Source organism: Rhinoderma darwinii, chromosome 3, assembly GCF_050947455.1.
Source record: "Rhinoderma darwinii isolate aRhiDar2 chromosome 3, aRhiDar2.hap1, whole genome shotgun sequence".
In the NCBI taxonomy this organism is placed as follows: Eukaryota; Metazoa; Chordata; class Amphibia; order Anura; family Rhinodermatidae; genus Rhinoderma; species Rhinoderma darwinii.
The window spans coordinates 215978244-215995838 of NC_134689.1; the positions used below are offsets into that span (position 1 = coordinate 215978244).

At 37.5% G+C, this 17595-nt stretch overlaps 1 protein-coding gene across 1 annotated transcript in view; it reads right to left on the reverse strand.

Moving 5' to 3' along the window:
• Positions 1–17595, reverse strand: part of SEMA3D (semaphorin 3D) — a 175102-nt gene that overhangs the window by 50938 nt on the left and 106569 nt on the right. The window contains exons 7-8 of the mRNA XM_075857368.1: positions 10515–10643; positions 2033–2175 (exon numbers count right to left, since the gene is read on the reverse strand). Of these exons, the coding sequence (XP_075713483.1) occupies positions 2033–2175; positions 10515–10643 (272 nt within the window). The remainder of the gene's footprint in view (positions 1–2032; positions 2176–10514; positions 10644–17595) is intronic.

Sequence of the window (17595 nt, forward strand, 5' to 3'; positions counted from 1 at the left end):
ACCAGATCAAGATTAATACCATTTTCTATCCTGCTATAATTCTTTCAAGCGTTAATTCAATATACAGCAGCACATATTTTTACGCTGTACGGGAGACATATATGAAGACAGTCTGCTAACGAGAATACACTATTACAGTAGTTAAAGCAGCAGATGTTTGTCCCGAGGCAAATTATTCTAAGATTTCTATAATTTTCTAGGCCTTAAACCAAATAGGAAGCAGACTGTTTTATGCAACTGCTGTCCCCTTGGGGAAATGATCAGAAGGATAGAAATTGGGCCAGTACTATACCCTGTACTATAATATTATAGGTTATTCCTGAAGCTTGAGTTGTTTCAGTAACTGCATACTGAATTTTACGTTAATCTTTAAGTCACAGGCAGCATAAAATATCTAGAGGCTAAGCAGAGAATTGTTCTATTTATATGTAAACCGCCTTCACTATATAACGTTTGCAAAGTGAATCCTAGCAAAATATTTGCTCAGATTAAGGCAACATATTGAATCACTCTTCGTATAAATTTGCAAGAATTTCCCACTAATAACATTACATCCTCAATAAAGATTCTGATGGGTCATGTCCCAATTATTGTATAGTGTCCTAGATATTACAGTAGGTTGGCTTTAATTTTTTGCCTTTCAAATGACTTTTAAATTCAACTCCAATAAAAGTATCCCATAAGTCTTACTTAGAGAATAAAAGTTTGAATTTGTTTCCGAAAACAAATAATGTGAATAACTCCTCAGATCGTCTTTTGTACATATTATAACACTGCATGGCCCTGAAATAGCTCTACTAGTATGCAGCAACTACCTATTAAATCACATTTCATCTCCAGGAGTGTGAGAATAGAGAGGAGTGTGTGCGAAGAGAGTAGGCCTCTTTGGACAAAACCTGTTAGTTCCTTTTAGGGACCTTTGACAATAAGCCTATCACAAAATTTCCCTCTTCTAGGACCCCCTACAATTTGTTCTAATCTGTGAGGTAACCCTGTAGTAAGTGTACAATTCCCCTGCAGTGCCACCACAGAGGAAATTAGGCATTACACCGTTCATATTTAAATCAATGGGCTGTCTGAGTAATGCACGGACAAGCTGAGTCCTCCAGCACTTTTCGTAGCCATACTCTGTCCTTCTTATAGATGAGATTTCTGAATTGAGGACTCCTCTATAAACTCAGAATCCCAATTAATGTATTTGAAAATGGGATTTATAAACCAGACATTCTCTTTAAAATGCAAACTCACTTATGCAACCAGCCAAAGATAGGAGGGTCCAGTGCTAGTTGCTTTCCTCTCTCCCTTTTGGCTTAGGAAAGAGTGGTGTGACCATAGTGATGCCTCCCGCCTCTTTGTTTTATATTGTTTTGGTGCCTCTGGAGAGAGAAAAACCCTACACAAGTTCACACCTCTCAGGGGAAATATAAAATTATGTAATATCCCTATTTGGTAACCAAACCCTCCCACTTCTGATTTCAATTGTACTTTTAGTTGGTCGTAAAAGTGGTATAATGTCTGGTTTAAATGACCTAGTATCTTGTGGTTGAGCCTAACAAAACCAAACATTGTGGGAAAACATGCTGGAAAAGACAATTAAGATTCATCAGCCATTTTGTCTACTTGTATTATTACACTTTTATGATTAGTATGTTCCCTGGTTGCATTGCCATGTGTTATAGCTATAAACGAACACTCTAGTAGTGGTGTTGTGCAATCTGCAGGCATTGTATTACTTTAATGTGGCATCTGTAGATTTGATGTTATTAAAAATAAAATGCATTTGAGTAGGTTATGAAAGCCTTAAAACCATATTTTGGCAATTAGTAAAAACAGTTATACATTTATTTCTTAGTCAGGACTTGGCCACATTCTCACTGACATTATAACGACACACAAATAAATTAACCAATTTGTTATAGCCAGTGATTCCTTCACATGTTTAAACATGAGGAAATGTGCAAAACTAGACATGCTTGAAGTATTTTATGTTTTATAGTATAACATAAACCTGTCCGAATTTAATCATTCTTACCTTACAGACTCTTCCAACTCGGGAAAATATTGTTTTTTCAGAGGCGCTTCCTTCTGGGGACGCTTCCCGAAAGAAAAAGTAAATCTTGTCATCATCTGGATTATACGTGTCTGGTATGGAATACGCACCAAAAAATTTTGCACCTAGAATTAGAGGGCATAGAAATCAGCTTATATTGGAAATTATGCATTAAGTTTTACTCTTTAGTCCTTTACAGCAGAAATATATTTAGTCAGTATTTAAAATGGTGACAGTAATATGTTACTTTAATTTCTTCTTAGTCTGTCTAACTTCTAATATTAAAATTGTCATCAATGTTAAAGGCTATGAAAACCTTTGACAGCATAATTAAAATTTTTCTAATATAGTTTTATTAAACAGGTTATTTCATTTTAGCGCTGCATCTTCTATGTATCCACTTTACATAGAAGCTGCATAACGCCGCTGTAAGATTAAAGGGGTTGTCCCAAGTTGAGTCAAATTTTTTTTTTTATACATTCTAAGCAGGAAATGAATTTTAAAACATTTGGTGTTAAAAAAAAATTAAAATTCATTTCCTAAGTGCCTTTTTTTTTACACTTGATAACTCAGCAAGTGCTGGTTATCTTTTCTAAAAAGGGGCGTGAGCGGCTCGATGTCAATCAAGCCGCTCCGCTCTGCAGTGTGCGCGCTCCCGATGTTGCTAGATACTGTAGTTCTAGCAACATCGGGAGAATGTTCGTCTCAAGCGGGCATGGTAAGCCCGATTGAGACGAACTTACCGTGTAGTGTAGTGTAGTGTAGTGTAGTGTAGTGTAGTGTAGTGTAGTGTAGTGTAGATACACTACACTACATTCACCCCGTTTCGGCAAACAACTTCTCCCCCCCCAACCCTGTCACTACATGTAATGTTTGTACCCGCCGCATCGGTGCTGCATCAGCACCCGGCGAACAACTAAAAATATATATAAAAAAATAAACTCACCTAAGACGTTCTAACGGCGCTCTGAACGGTCCCGTCACTTGCCATCATCCTTCTTCTTGGCGCCGCTCGCATTCATAGTAACAATGCGTTGTGGCGCAGATGACGTAATCATATCAGGCCCATGTGATTATGTCATCTGCGCCCACCGCTATGTTATTGTGAATGGGAGAAGAAAAGTGACGGGACCGTTCAGCTCTTCGTGGGAACGTCTTAGGTGAGTTTATTTTTGTATGTATGTTGACATGTTTGTATGTGTATATGTGCATGTATGTGAATATGTGCATGTATGTATGTTTGCATGTATGTTTGCTTGAATGTATGTTTGCATGTATGTTTGTATGTATGTATGTTTGCTTTTATGTATGTTGTCATGTTTGTATGTGTATATGTGCATGTATGTTTGCATGTATTTATGTTTTCATGTATGTATGTTTGCTTGTATGTATGTTTTCTTGTATGTATGTTATCATGTTTGTATGTGTATATGTGCATGTATGTTTGCATGTATTTATGTTTTCATGTATGTATGTTTGCTTGTATGTATGTTTTCTTGTATGTATGTTATCATGTTTGTATGTGTATATGTGCATGTATGTTTGCATGTATTTATGTTTTCATGTATGTATGTTTGCTTGTATGTATGTTTTCTTGTATGTATGTTATCATGTTTGTATGTGTATATGTGCATGTGTGTATATGTGCATGTATGTTTGCATGTATGTTTGCATGTATGTTTGCATGTATGTTTGCTTGTATGTTTGCTTGTATGTATGTATGTTTGCTTGTATGTATGTTGTCATGTTTGTATGTATGTGTATATGTGCATGTATGTTTGCATTTATGTATGTTTGCATGTATGTATGTTTGCTTGTATGTATGTTTTCTTGTATGTATGTATGTTGTCATGTTTGTATGTGTATATGTGCATGTATGTTTGCATGTATGTATGTTTTCATGTATGTATGTTTTCATGTATGTATGCATGTATGTATGTATGTATGTTTGAATGTATGTATGTTTGCATGTATGTATGTTTGCATGTATGTATGTATGTTTGCTTGTATGTATGTTTGCATGTATGCATGTTTGCATGTATGTATGTTTGCATGTATGTATGCATGTATGCTTGCTTGTATGTATGCTTGCTTGTATGTATGCTTGCTTGTATGTATGTTTGCTTGTATGTATGCATGTTTGCATGTATGTATGTTTGCATGTATGTATGTTTGCTTGTATGTATGCATGTTTGCATGTATGTATGCTTGCTTGTATGTATGTTTGCTTGTATGTATGTATGTTTGCTTGTATGTATGTATGTTTGCTTGTATGTTTGCTTGTATGTATGTTTGCTTGTATGTATGTATGTATGTATGTTTGCATGTATGTATGTTTGCATGTATGTATGTTTGCATGTATGTATGTATGTTTGCTTGTATGTATGTATGTTTGCTTGTATGTATGTATGTATGTTTGCATGTATGTATGTTTGCATGTATGTATGTTTGCATGTATGTATGTTTGCTTGTATGTATGTATGTTGTCATGTTTGTATGTGTATATGTGCATGTATGTTTGCATGTATGTATGTTTGTATAAATGTCTGTATGGCCATGTATGATACTGTCTGCTGGCGCCCTGTATCTAAGCCAACTTTGCCGCAGGCTTCTATACATGGTATAACAGTCAGCATGACACATGAAAGTGAAACTAAGCCTACGACATGTTTTATTTCATTTTTTTTTTATATTTTTGATTTTTTACAGGTTTGGTGTTTGGACTACGTCGGTTTCGAGGACTACTTAGAGGACGCTTTTTTTTTCATCAATAAAATGGTTAATGAGGGTTGTGTTGGGGGTGCTTTATTTCAATAAAATATTTTATCTATATCTTTGTGTTTTATTTTCAAGTTTTATTACTATCACTTTAGTAATGGCCGCTGTCTGAGTGACAAGGTCCATTACTAAGGGGAGGCTTAGTGTTAGCCGGTGCAGAGGCTAACACTAAACACCATTATTACCCCGGTACCCACCACCACCAGGGGTGCCGGGAAGAGCTGGGTACGATCCAGTACCCGACCATCTGTTGTGATGGTCGGGCTCTGGGGCGGCCGCAGGCTGGTATTATGAGGCTGGGAAGGGCCAAAAACAGTGGACCTTTCCACCCTTGTAATGCTAGGCTGCTGCTGCTGTGTTGTATCTGGCTGGTTATAAAAATGGGGGGGACCCCACGTCATTTTTTTTTATTATTTATTTATTATTTTTATTAAAAAGACATGGGGTTCCACCCAATTTATCATAACCAGCCACAAACAACACAGTGTTATTAGCCTGGGAATGTACTAAACCAGTGGCCCCTCCCACCCGTGTAATGCCAGGCTGCTGCGGCCTTGTATATGGCAGGTTATTAAAAATGTGGGGGACCCAAAGCCTATTGTTAAATTTAAAAAAAAAACGACGTGGGGGTCCCCCCCATTTTTATAACCAGCCCGATACAACACAGCAGCAGCAGCCTAGCATTACAAGGGTGGGAAGGTCCACTGTTTTTGGCCCTTCCCAGCCTCATAATACCAGCCTACGGCCGCCCCAGTACCCGACCATCACAACAGATGGTCGGGTACTGGATCGTACCAAGCTCTTCCCGGCACCCCTGGTGGTGGTGGGTACCGGGGTAATAATGGGTGGTTAGTGCTAGCCTCTGCACCGGCTAACACTAAGTACCGCCTTTATAATGGACACTGTCAATCAGCCAACTGCCATTATCTAGGCACTAATAAAGTTTGAAAAAAAAACACAAAGACAATTTTTTTTTATTGAAATAAGAAATCCCCAACAAAACCCTCGTTAACCATTTTATTAAAATTTTCAAAAAACGTAGATCTACGCAGTAGTCCAACGAATCGAAGACGTAGTACAATTGGTACATCAAAATCTGCAACAACATTAAAAAAAAGTTATCAATGTGAACAATACCGATACTTATACTCACCTACACACACACAAACAACCACACACAAACATATACACAAACACATATAAACACACACCCATATATTACACAAACACACACATACACACAAACATATACACAAACACACACACATATACACACAAACACATGTACACAAACACCCATATATACACAAACACACAAACATATACACAAACACACACACACATACACAAACACATATACACAAACACATATACACAAACACACACATATACAAAAACACACAAACATATACACATGCACAAACACACCCATATATACACAAACACACACACAAACTCCAAAAACACACATATACACACAAACCTAACAATACCGATACTTATACTCACCTACACACACACAAACAACCACACACAAACATATACACAAACACATATAAACACACACCCATATATTACACAAACACACACATACACAAACACACACACATATACACACAAACACATGTACACAAACACCCATATATACACAAACACACAAACATACACAAACACATACACAAACACATATACACAAACACACACATATACACAAACACCCATATATACACAAACACACACATATACAAAAACACACAAACATATACACATGCACAAACACACCCATATATACACAAACACACACACATAAACTCCAAAAAACACACATATACACACAAACCTATACACAAACACATGTACACAAACACACAAATATACATATACAAAAATACACAAACATATACACACAAACATATACACATGCACAAACACACCCATACACACACACACACACACACACAAACACATATACACACACAAACATATACACAAACACACGTACACAAACACACCCAAATATACACAAACACACACACACACACAAACATATACACAAACACACCCATATATACACAAACACAACCATATATACACAAACACGTCCATATATACACAAACACACACATATATACACAAACACACACAAACATACACACAAACCTATACACATATGCACAAACACACCCATATATACACAAACACACACATATACACGCAAGCATATACACATATACACACAAACATATGTACACAAACACACCCATATATACACAAACGCAAACCCACACATATACAAAAACACACACACACAAACATACACACAAACATATACACATATGCACAAACACACCCATATATACACAAACACACACATATACACGCAAGCATATACACATATACACACAAACATATGTACACAAACACACCCATATATACACAAACGCAAACCCACACACACACAAACATACACACAAACATATACACACACACACACACACATATACACAAACACATGTACACAAACACACCCAAATATACACACACACACAAACACATACACAAACACACCCATATATACACAAACACGCCCATATATACACAAACACACCCATATATACACAAACACATATACACAAACACATATACACAAACACATATACACAAACACATATACACAAACACACACGTATACAAAAACACACACACAAACATACACACAAACCTATACACATATGCACAAACACACCCATATATACACACAAACACACACATATACACACAAACATATACATATATACACACAAACATGTACACAAACACACCCATATATACACAAACACAAACCCACACATACAAAAACACACACACGCACACAAACATATACACACAAACATATACACAAACACACCCATATATACACACACACACATATACACAAAAATATACACAAACACACAAATACACCCATATATACACTCACACATAAACACACACACACACAAACACATATACACAAACACACCCATATATACACAGACACACACACACACACACAAACACATACACACTTACCTTTAGCGGAGCGCAGACTTCTCCTTGCGACGGGTGCCTTCCACTGCATCTTCTGCGCATGCGCCGAGATGCGCGTTCACGAGCAAATGACATCCTCGGCTCAGGGCGCAGAGGATGTCATTACGCATGCGCGGCCACCGCTAAAGGTAAATAGCGGTGGCCGGGAACCTAGGCAACGAGCAGGATACAAAGAGGGACCGACCGCAACTTCAATCAACGATATCATGAAAACGACATCGCTGGACGACGGACAGGTAATTAGAATTCTTCTTATTTTTACATGGGGGAGCTTTATAGCTCCATTTATCAACTTGGGACAACCCCTTTAATGCGTCAGTCAGGCAGACTGACGGCTTGGTTGACAGCAGCTCCTGTGTGCCTCTGACACACTATCTAACACTAAGACCAAGTCCACCTGTGGTAAATTCATTTGATTGGACATGATTTGGAAAGACATACCCCTGTCTATATAAGGTCTCACAGCTGACAATGCATATCAGAGCAAAAACCAAGCCATGAGGAAGAAAGAACTGCCTGTAGAGCTCAGAGACAGGATTGTGCGGAGGCACAGATCTGGATAAGGGTACAAAAAATTTCTGCTGCACTGAAAGTCCCCGAAGGCACAGTGGCCCCCATAATTCTTAAATGGAAGAAGTTTGGAACAACAGAACTCTTCTTAGAGCTGGCCGCTCCACCAATTTAATTAATCATGAGAGAAGGGCTTTGGTAAGAGAGGTGACCAAGAACCCAATGGTCACTCTGGCTGAGCCTCAAAGATCCTGTGTGCCATCAATGCAGCACTCAACCAATCTGGGCTTTATGGCAGAGTAGCCAGAAAGAAGCCTCTCCTCAGTAAAGGAAACATAAAAGCCTGCCTGGAATTTGCAAAAAAAGAACCTAAAGGACTCCCAGACCATGAGAAACAAGATTCTGTGGTATGATAAAACAAACATTGAATTTTTTGGTCTCAATCTAAGCATCATGTCTGGAGGAAACCAGGCACTGCTCATCACCTGCCCAATACCATCCCTACAGTGAAGCACGGTGGTGGCAGAATAATGCGGTGGGGGTATTTTTCAGCAGCTGGTACAAGGAGACTGGTCAGGGTTGAGGGAAAGATGAATCGATCAAAGTACAGAAATATCCTTAAAGAAAACCTGTTCCAGAGTGCTCTGGACCTCAGAATGGGCCAAAGATTCACATTGCGACAAGACAACAACCCTAAGCACACAGCTAAGAAAACACAGGAGTGGCTTAGGAACAACTCTGTGAATGTCCTTAAGTGGCCAAGCCAGAGCCCTGACTTGAACCAAATCAAACATCTCTGGAGAGACCTGAAAATGGCTGTCCACTGACGGTCCCCATCCAACTTGACAAAGCTTGAGAGAATCTGCAGAGAAGAATGGCAGAAAATCCCTAATCCAAGTGTGCAAAACTTGTAGCATCATACCCAAGAAGACTGGAGGCTGTTATCACTGCCAAAGATGCTTCAACTAAGTACTGAGTAAAGCGTCTGAATACTTATGTTATTGCAATATTTTAGTTTTTCCTTTTCAATAAATTAGCAAAGATTACTAACACTCACTTTTCACTTTGTCATTATGGGGTATGGAGTGCAGAATGATGGGGAAAACTTGAATTTATTTTATAGCACAAGACCTCAATATAACAAAATGTGAAACAAATTGAAAGGGTCTGAAGACTTTCTAAATGCATTGTATCTGTTTTTATTCTGTATATTGTACATTTATTTTATAGCACAAGACCTCAACATAACAAAATGTGAAAAAATTGAAAGGGTCTGAAGACTTTCTAAATGCATTGAACCTGTTTATTTTCTGAATAACGCAAGTTCAATAACATCTAAATTTTGGGTAATTTCAAAGTAAATGAATCATTGTCCCTGGGTAAGTTCGAAATTTAGGACATGGAGATGAAATTCTAGCTCTAAATTTAGCCTGTACAATTGGAGAAAGTTTAGCGCGATGTAGCAAAACTAGATTTTGAGAATCTACAAGAATCCAATGGAGATGGAAAGTAGGACATCCTCAATATCCTTATCCATTCTTCATTTAAAATGGATCCACAATCACCTGCCCCTTTCTTTTCTGTTCTAGAAGATTTTCATCGCTACCTAATTGAATAAGATAATTTTAAAATATAAAAATGCCCTCTCTCTGATTTTTAAAGATTATGTTCAAATTATTAAATGATTGAAAAATAGTAAAATTTGTTTATATATTGCCAATCTCAATTGCAAAATATTTATTAAAAAAATGTTTTAAAGACTAAATTCTAAGTTGTTCAAAAGATTTAAAAGATTTTACAATATACAATTGAGATAATAATATGACGCCTTTGGACTGCCATTCATCAAAACCAGTGAGTTTTTGACAATCTGGAATTTTGGCTATTACATCATATCAGTGAGTAAATACTATAGGAATAATTGTCATGTCAGGTATGAAAATATTGCTCAATCATATAACTTTTTTAATTAGCCAACATGCTGTACATGTGTGGTTCTTAGTTAAATTATTTTGTACTGTATCAGAAGAAAAACTAGAAATTCATTTTTTGCTTGACTAAATATTTGTACACTAAATCCTCTTACCATTAAGCCAGTAATGATCCGAGATATCTGTTCTGATGAAATGATGTTCATTGGGTGGTCCAAGTGAACGAGTAAACGTTGTTTCCTTGCCAAGGAAATCTGAAGCAGTCCCAGCAAAAAGATACTTATCTAAAAACAATAACAGCAATACATAAAATATGCATTAAGTATGCTCATAACTAAATCATGTTAAATCTTTATTTAATCATTGGACATTACTTACACACTGGAAATAAGAAACATTTTCCATAGAAAAAGTAAAAGTAACTCTCCAATAAAAACAAATACATTGTGTTATGCCTAATGTTGAATTTCTTGCAATTGCGTGCACAGGAATATAATATTGTCATTATTACTGAATATTTGTTCTTCATTAAACTGTCAACTAAAAAAATTATCTCTGTCTACGTTAATGCCGTAGGCAAACACACATTTCCTTCCTATGAAAACTTCACCTCAGTTTATTACTTAAAGTTACCTCCTTTAGACAACATCATTCGGCCTTAAGGTATCAATTGTCAACCTATGAAAAGTGAATGTCACACTGAATAATTGATTGTGTTTTTGTTAGCCACATCAGAGAGAAGGATAGCCACAGCTCCATCACTGACAAGCCTTTGCTGACATGATGATACATATGTATCTGTTCAGGGAAGACCCTTGTGCAGACAGTGTTGTCTCCTCTGTCAGATACGCATATAGTATAACATAAGTGGTTTAATATTTCACACATGTATGGTGATATGATATACATGCTGATTACAAGCTTTTCACTGTATGATGTGAACAACCACAAACATGGGATGTCTATATCTTTCATCAATATTCAATATAAAAGTTACACATGCTATGAGATAAAAGCTACTCCTGATGCGCTAAGTTCCATGTAATTATTTATATTATTTCTAAAAATGTATGCTAAGCAAAATGAATTCAGTTGCAGTTGGTTTAAGCTGAACATAAACATTATGATTACCAATTATTGATTTTTATGAATAACAATAATTATTACTTGTATGTACTAAAACTATCTATCTATGTATCTATCTATCTAATATCTATCTATCTATCTAATATCTATCTATCTATCTCATATCTATCTATCTATCTATCTATCTATCTCATATCTATCTATCTATCTATCTATCTATCTATCTAATATCTATCTATCTATCTAATATCTATCTATCTATCTAATATCTATCTATCTATCTAATATCTATCTATCTATCTATCTATCTATCTATCATCTATCTATCATCTATCTATCATCTATCTATCATCTATCTATCATCTATCTATCTCATATCTATCTATCTCATATCTATCTATCTCATATCTATCTATCTCATATCTATCTATATCATATCTATCTATCTCATATCTATCTATCTCATATATCTATCTATCTATCTATCTCATATATCTATCTATCTATCTAATATCTATCTATCTAATATCTATCTATCTCATATCTATCTATCTCATATCTATCTATCTCATATCTATCTATCTATCTCATATCTATCTATCTATCTATCTATCTCATATCTATCTATCTATCTATCTATCTATCTATCTATCTATCTATCTATCTATCTATCTATCTATCTATCTATCTATCTATCTATCTATCTATCTATCTAGTCTCTGACAATAAAAACCAATCTGTTTTCATTTTTAAACGAAAATATATATGCACAGCACCTTTAATATATGGATCTTTTTCTACTAAGGACATGTCTATTCAGTTTGTAGGGAGAAAGTTTGTGGACATTGTTATTTTTTCAATATTCACATATTATTTCATAGATTAAAGGCGATGTACCTCTTTGAAAGCGTTTTTTTTTTTTTTTAAATAAAAAGGTCAGTGTGTTTTGTGCAACTTTATAATTAGTTTTTATTACAAATTATTTTTACTATATGAGATAGAGCTGCTTTGTATTCTGTATACAGAGCAGCTGTATTGTGCGCTCAGTCCTGAATCTGTCAGGTCATCAGCACTGACGTGTTCAGTGAAAGCGGATCTTGCGTGTCACTGACACGCAGGATCCACCTGTAATCGGTCACATCTAAGTTATGAACTTAGATGTGATGTATAACAGGTGGATCCCGTGTGTCAGAGACACAAAGTACCCGCTGTCACTGAACACGTCAGCTCTGTATACAGAATACAGAGCAGCTGTATCTCAAAAAGTAACATTTATTTATAATAAAAACTAATTATAAAGTTGCACAAAACACACTGATTGACCTTTTTATTTAAAAAAATTCCTTCAAAGGTTTACATAGCCTTTTAATATAATTATTCTGTAACAATGTATTTTCCAATAATGGTCCACAGGTTGTTACTACATAACATGTCAAACACATCAAAAGAAGTGCAGCATGGCTTTGGCCATTTCTGAAATGTATCTTCCCAAGTGCTCATATATAATGGAAATGGTCAGTCTGGTGCGCAATTAGACTCTGAAAGAACTTTGCTATAATCAAATACGTTATGTCTAGCTTTAATCTAATCATTGTATATTTTTAGGAAACGTGACTGCTGATTACTCAAAGCCAAAAAACAGAAGCATGTAACCCCAGTGACAAAAGACGCTTTCAGTGTAAGCTGGATGTGGAGGTCAGACAGATACTGAATGTCACCAGATGTTAGACCACACAGGTCTACTGCCCGCTATTTTACTAGACATTTCATACAACATATGTGAGTTTATGAAGAGGTAAATTACAACTAAACAAATTACATTATTATAATTATTACTCTTCATCAGGTAAATTAATAGCAGATCAACAGAAAATAAAACATTCTAAATCTATGTATCTACTTCCAACCTATCCACCTATGATCTATCTATCTATCTATCTATCTATCCAAAAAATGTCAACCGCACAGTCCAGGTCTCATAAAAATGAGGGTGCAAGCCCGCCAGGGATATGGCCACAGTCTCCCAAGGTATATATTTTTCAAAAAACAGGCAGCACTCAAAAAGTTGTAGCAAAATTAGAAAAGGTGCTTTATTCCGTCAATCCAATACAGCAACGTTTCAGCTCTTCAATAGAGCCTTTTTCAATAGAGCTTGAAAAAGGCTCTATTGAAGAGCTGAAACGTTGCTGTATTGGATTGATGGAATAAAGCACCTTTTCTAATTTTGCTACAACTTTTTGAGTGCTGCCTGTTTTTGAAAAATATCTGTCTATCTGTCTGACTGTCTGTCTGTCTGTCTATCTATTTCAATAGATGATAGATAGATAGATAGATAGATAGATAGATAGATAGATAGATAGATAGATAGATAGATAGATAGATAGATAGATAGATAGATAGATAGATAGATAGATAGATAGATAGATGAGAGATTAGATAGATAGATAGATAGATAGATAGATGAGAGATTAGATAGATAGATAGATAGATAGAAACAAGATTGTCAACTGCTTCTAATATAGTCAATAAGTCTGCTGATAAATGGGATGCAAATATTTTACCCCTGAATGTAATGTTGCTGTTTGAGCATACACAGATACCCAGCTCCACCCTTGCTTAAAGCTCAATAACGGAGCTAAATGAGTTGCAAAGTTTAAAAAAATAAAATGAAATTAACAATGTGGCTGTATGGAGGAATTAATTCCTGTTTCACCCTTACAGTCAAGATATTAACCTTGTTCCCTGTGTCTCTGTCTTGGGGTATGAGTGCCTAGTTGCTTGTTTTATCTCCTCTCGTTCCCTGCACCTTCTGTGTCTGATGCCGTGCAGGGAGAGCAGCAGGAGACGGCTAGGAGGGCGCAGCCCACAAAGATAGCCATATGGGCTCTCGCTACAGCAGTGGAAACCTGCTCCCTGTTTCCCCTGCATTGCAGCCTGATTGGCCGGATGTGCAGAGATGGAGGAAAAGACGTAATAAAGTCCAAGAGACGCTATAGGATTGTCAAGAGGCTCCCCTCACTTGAGTCTGCAGAGAGTAGAGAGGCTGCAGGAAATTAACCTCAGGGACAAGGAAGGAGTGATATTGCAACTGCACAATACACATTTAGCACATTCTTGGACCAGGTTCATACTTTTCGCCACCTTCCTCTTTTGTACCCTTGTGGGCCTCCTCAGGGCACCGGCTTCAGGCATAAAAAGGTGATGCTATGTTTTACAAGGTTAAGGCCACGCATCTTGTGTAAAGTTTACGTTATATCATTGATTCAAGTTCTTCGTAGTGGTACTTCCACTCAGAACTGTATGTGCGCCACTTTGTGGCTTCGGACAAGGCTCTGTGTAGTGACACATATGGTATGCAACCTGCATGCTGCACATACATGGCTGAAGGAGTTCGGATCTGTGAAGGTAGTGGCAAAACGGCCACCGTTAGCAATGGAGGCGCATTACATTCTCCTACAAAGTGAATGGTGCACCCTATACTCAGGGCCACCATCAGGGCAGTATTACTGGTACTGCCGCCAGGGGATTGGCTACAACGATGAAGAAATAGGGGCCCGCCTGCATCTCAGCTGCTTTACATATTTGAATGAGGTCCCCAGCGTTAGTCACTTGGAGAAAGAAATGGACCCAGCAATTTAATAGGGCCCTTTCCTTACTCGAAAGTAACTAATGCTGGGGCCCTGAGAGGACTTACAGAAGATGAAGATGCAGCATGAGAAACAGAAGCTCCGTGTGGAGAGAGCCGCCCACCAGACACATCCTTCTCTACACAGCCGACTGGACCTGCAGGCTGGTGAGTGTTTCCCCCCTCTCCATCCTGCTTCCCATTCCTCCTGACCCCACTTGTAGAATATATAAAGTATGTTAAAATGTTTTTTTTTCGTTTCCCTAGCGGTTTTTTTGCCACGATTTTTGCAATCACTTCAAAAATGGTGCAGTTTTGCCGCAATTATATAAAAATCATGGCAAAACCGCCTGGTTTGTGCCGCGATTAAGAAAATTGCATAAAAAAAGGATACAAAACTGAAAAAAATGGTGCGGTTAGGCAATATTCTCACAGTGCATTAAAATCACGTTTTTGCCACGATTTAGCAAAAATTGTGGCAAAAAAATTGGATTTGACCGCACTGTGTAACTAGACAAAGGCCTTATTCAGACAGCCGTGTTCGGTCCGTGATATACTGACTGTGTATCGGCCGTATTTCCCAGACTGACGACAGTTCAGGGAGCCAGGCTTCTAGCATCATAGTTATCTTTAAAGGAACAGTGTCATCACAAATTATTTTTTTATATGTTAAAGATGTTAGTGCTTTATTAAAAACGTTTATATTTATTTGTGTGTTTGTGTTTTACTTTTTCTTATTTTTACACTTTTTCTTCCCTATGGGGGCTGCCATTTTTTGTTCCATTTCTGTATGTGTCGATTAACGACACATAGACATGGAATACGGCAGCCACAGTCCCATAGGGACTGCGAACGGCTCCCGTCCCATTCACTTGTGTGTACGGCGTCTGTGTGGGAACTGCGCATGCGCCGCTCCCACACAGTCCAATTTGAAATTGGCGCCATCCGGCGCCATTTTCCTGTGGACCGGAAGTCGCGGCCGGACAGTAATATTACTACTTCCGGTCGCGGCTTCCGGACTTGTGCACTTGGACCAGCGGCAGCAGACGGAGCGGACGGGCCGGAGGGAGCCGCGGCGGCAGGAGCAGGTAAGAGATTTCAATGTATGTTCGTGTTTGTGTGTGTTTACTACTGTATGTTAACCTTCTACACTGTGTGTTAGCTCAAAAAATGGCGACACACAGTGTAGGAGGTTACACCGTTCAAACCCCTCGTTTATCCCGGCACTAGCCAGGATAAAGGAGGGGGGGGATGCTGAGAGCTCACTAGAGCGAGGGCTTTTTACCCAATTTTGCAATGCTGCAATTTTGGGAATAGCTCCATCTAGTGACCAGAAATGGGTAATATTATAAATTAGAATTAATTTATAATATTTCCTGACTCGTGAAAAAAAATAAAAAAATTTGAACAATGTTTAATCACCCACACACTAAATGTTAATTTTTTTTTAAAAAAACATGTTTTTCTGGCAACACATTCCCTTTAATGATAGGAGTCCCTACCTCTCCGTGGGAATACTGCCCCATACTGTAATGATGCTTTCAGTACGGGACAGAGGACAGTATTCTCTCGGGAAGGGAGAAACTCCTATGATTTTAGATAACTGTGAAACTGTGATGCTAGAAACTCGGCTCCCTGAACTATGGTCGGTCCAGGACATATGGCCGGCACATGGTCCGTATATCACAAACCAAACAAGGCCACTTACTTGTCTCCTATTTTTGGTGTGGATTGCGCACTGAAAATTCACTACAAATTACAATATAAGGCTATATTCAGACGAAAGTGTGTGAAATCAGCCGTGAATAACGGACATTTTTCACGGCCGATTTGCACCCATGTGGGACCCGTTTTCACAGATCCCTCATAGACTTGAGTCTATTGAGGGTTCCGAGAAAATGGACAAAAATAGGACATGTTCTATTTTTTTTTACAGGCCCTTCACGCGGTCCGTTAAACCAACAACCGTGTGAATAGCCCCATAAAAATACATGCAGCCGTGTGACGGGCGTTAAAAAAAACGTCCTCCACACGGATGATTAACTCATTAGTCTGAATAAGCCCTAGCTCATGTGAATGGGGTTTTGAAAACCCCATGCACATGTAGCAGAAAAAAAATCTGCATGGAATTTAGGGCGTGCTGCTGATTTTTAAATCAGCTGCATGCCTACTATGTTGCAGAATTGTAACGTATTTCATCCTTTATAATGTAAAGGGTTAATTTACTGTAAATCCCTAGCAAAATCTGTAAGGCTACACGCACACATTGAGGAATTTGGTGCACAAAATCAGCATCAAAACCGCAGGTAATTCCACAGGTAAAATGTGCACCTAATAGTGCGTTTTTTGATACGTTTTTAGGTGCGGTTTTTATATTCTGATGCGGAAATAGGTGCAGGTTTTATGCTGCAGATTTTTTTTAATTTTTTTTTAAGCTAGTCAGAAAGAATTTGCAAGCGTAAATGCAAGATAAATTGACGTATCATATTTTCAAATACGTACCACATGTCAATTTTTGTGCAGAA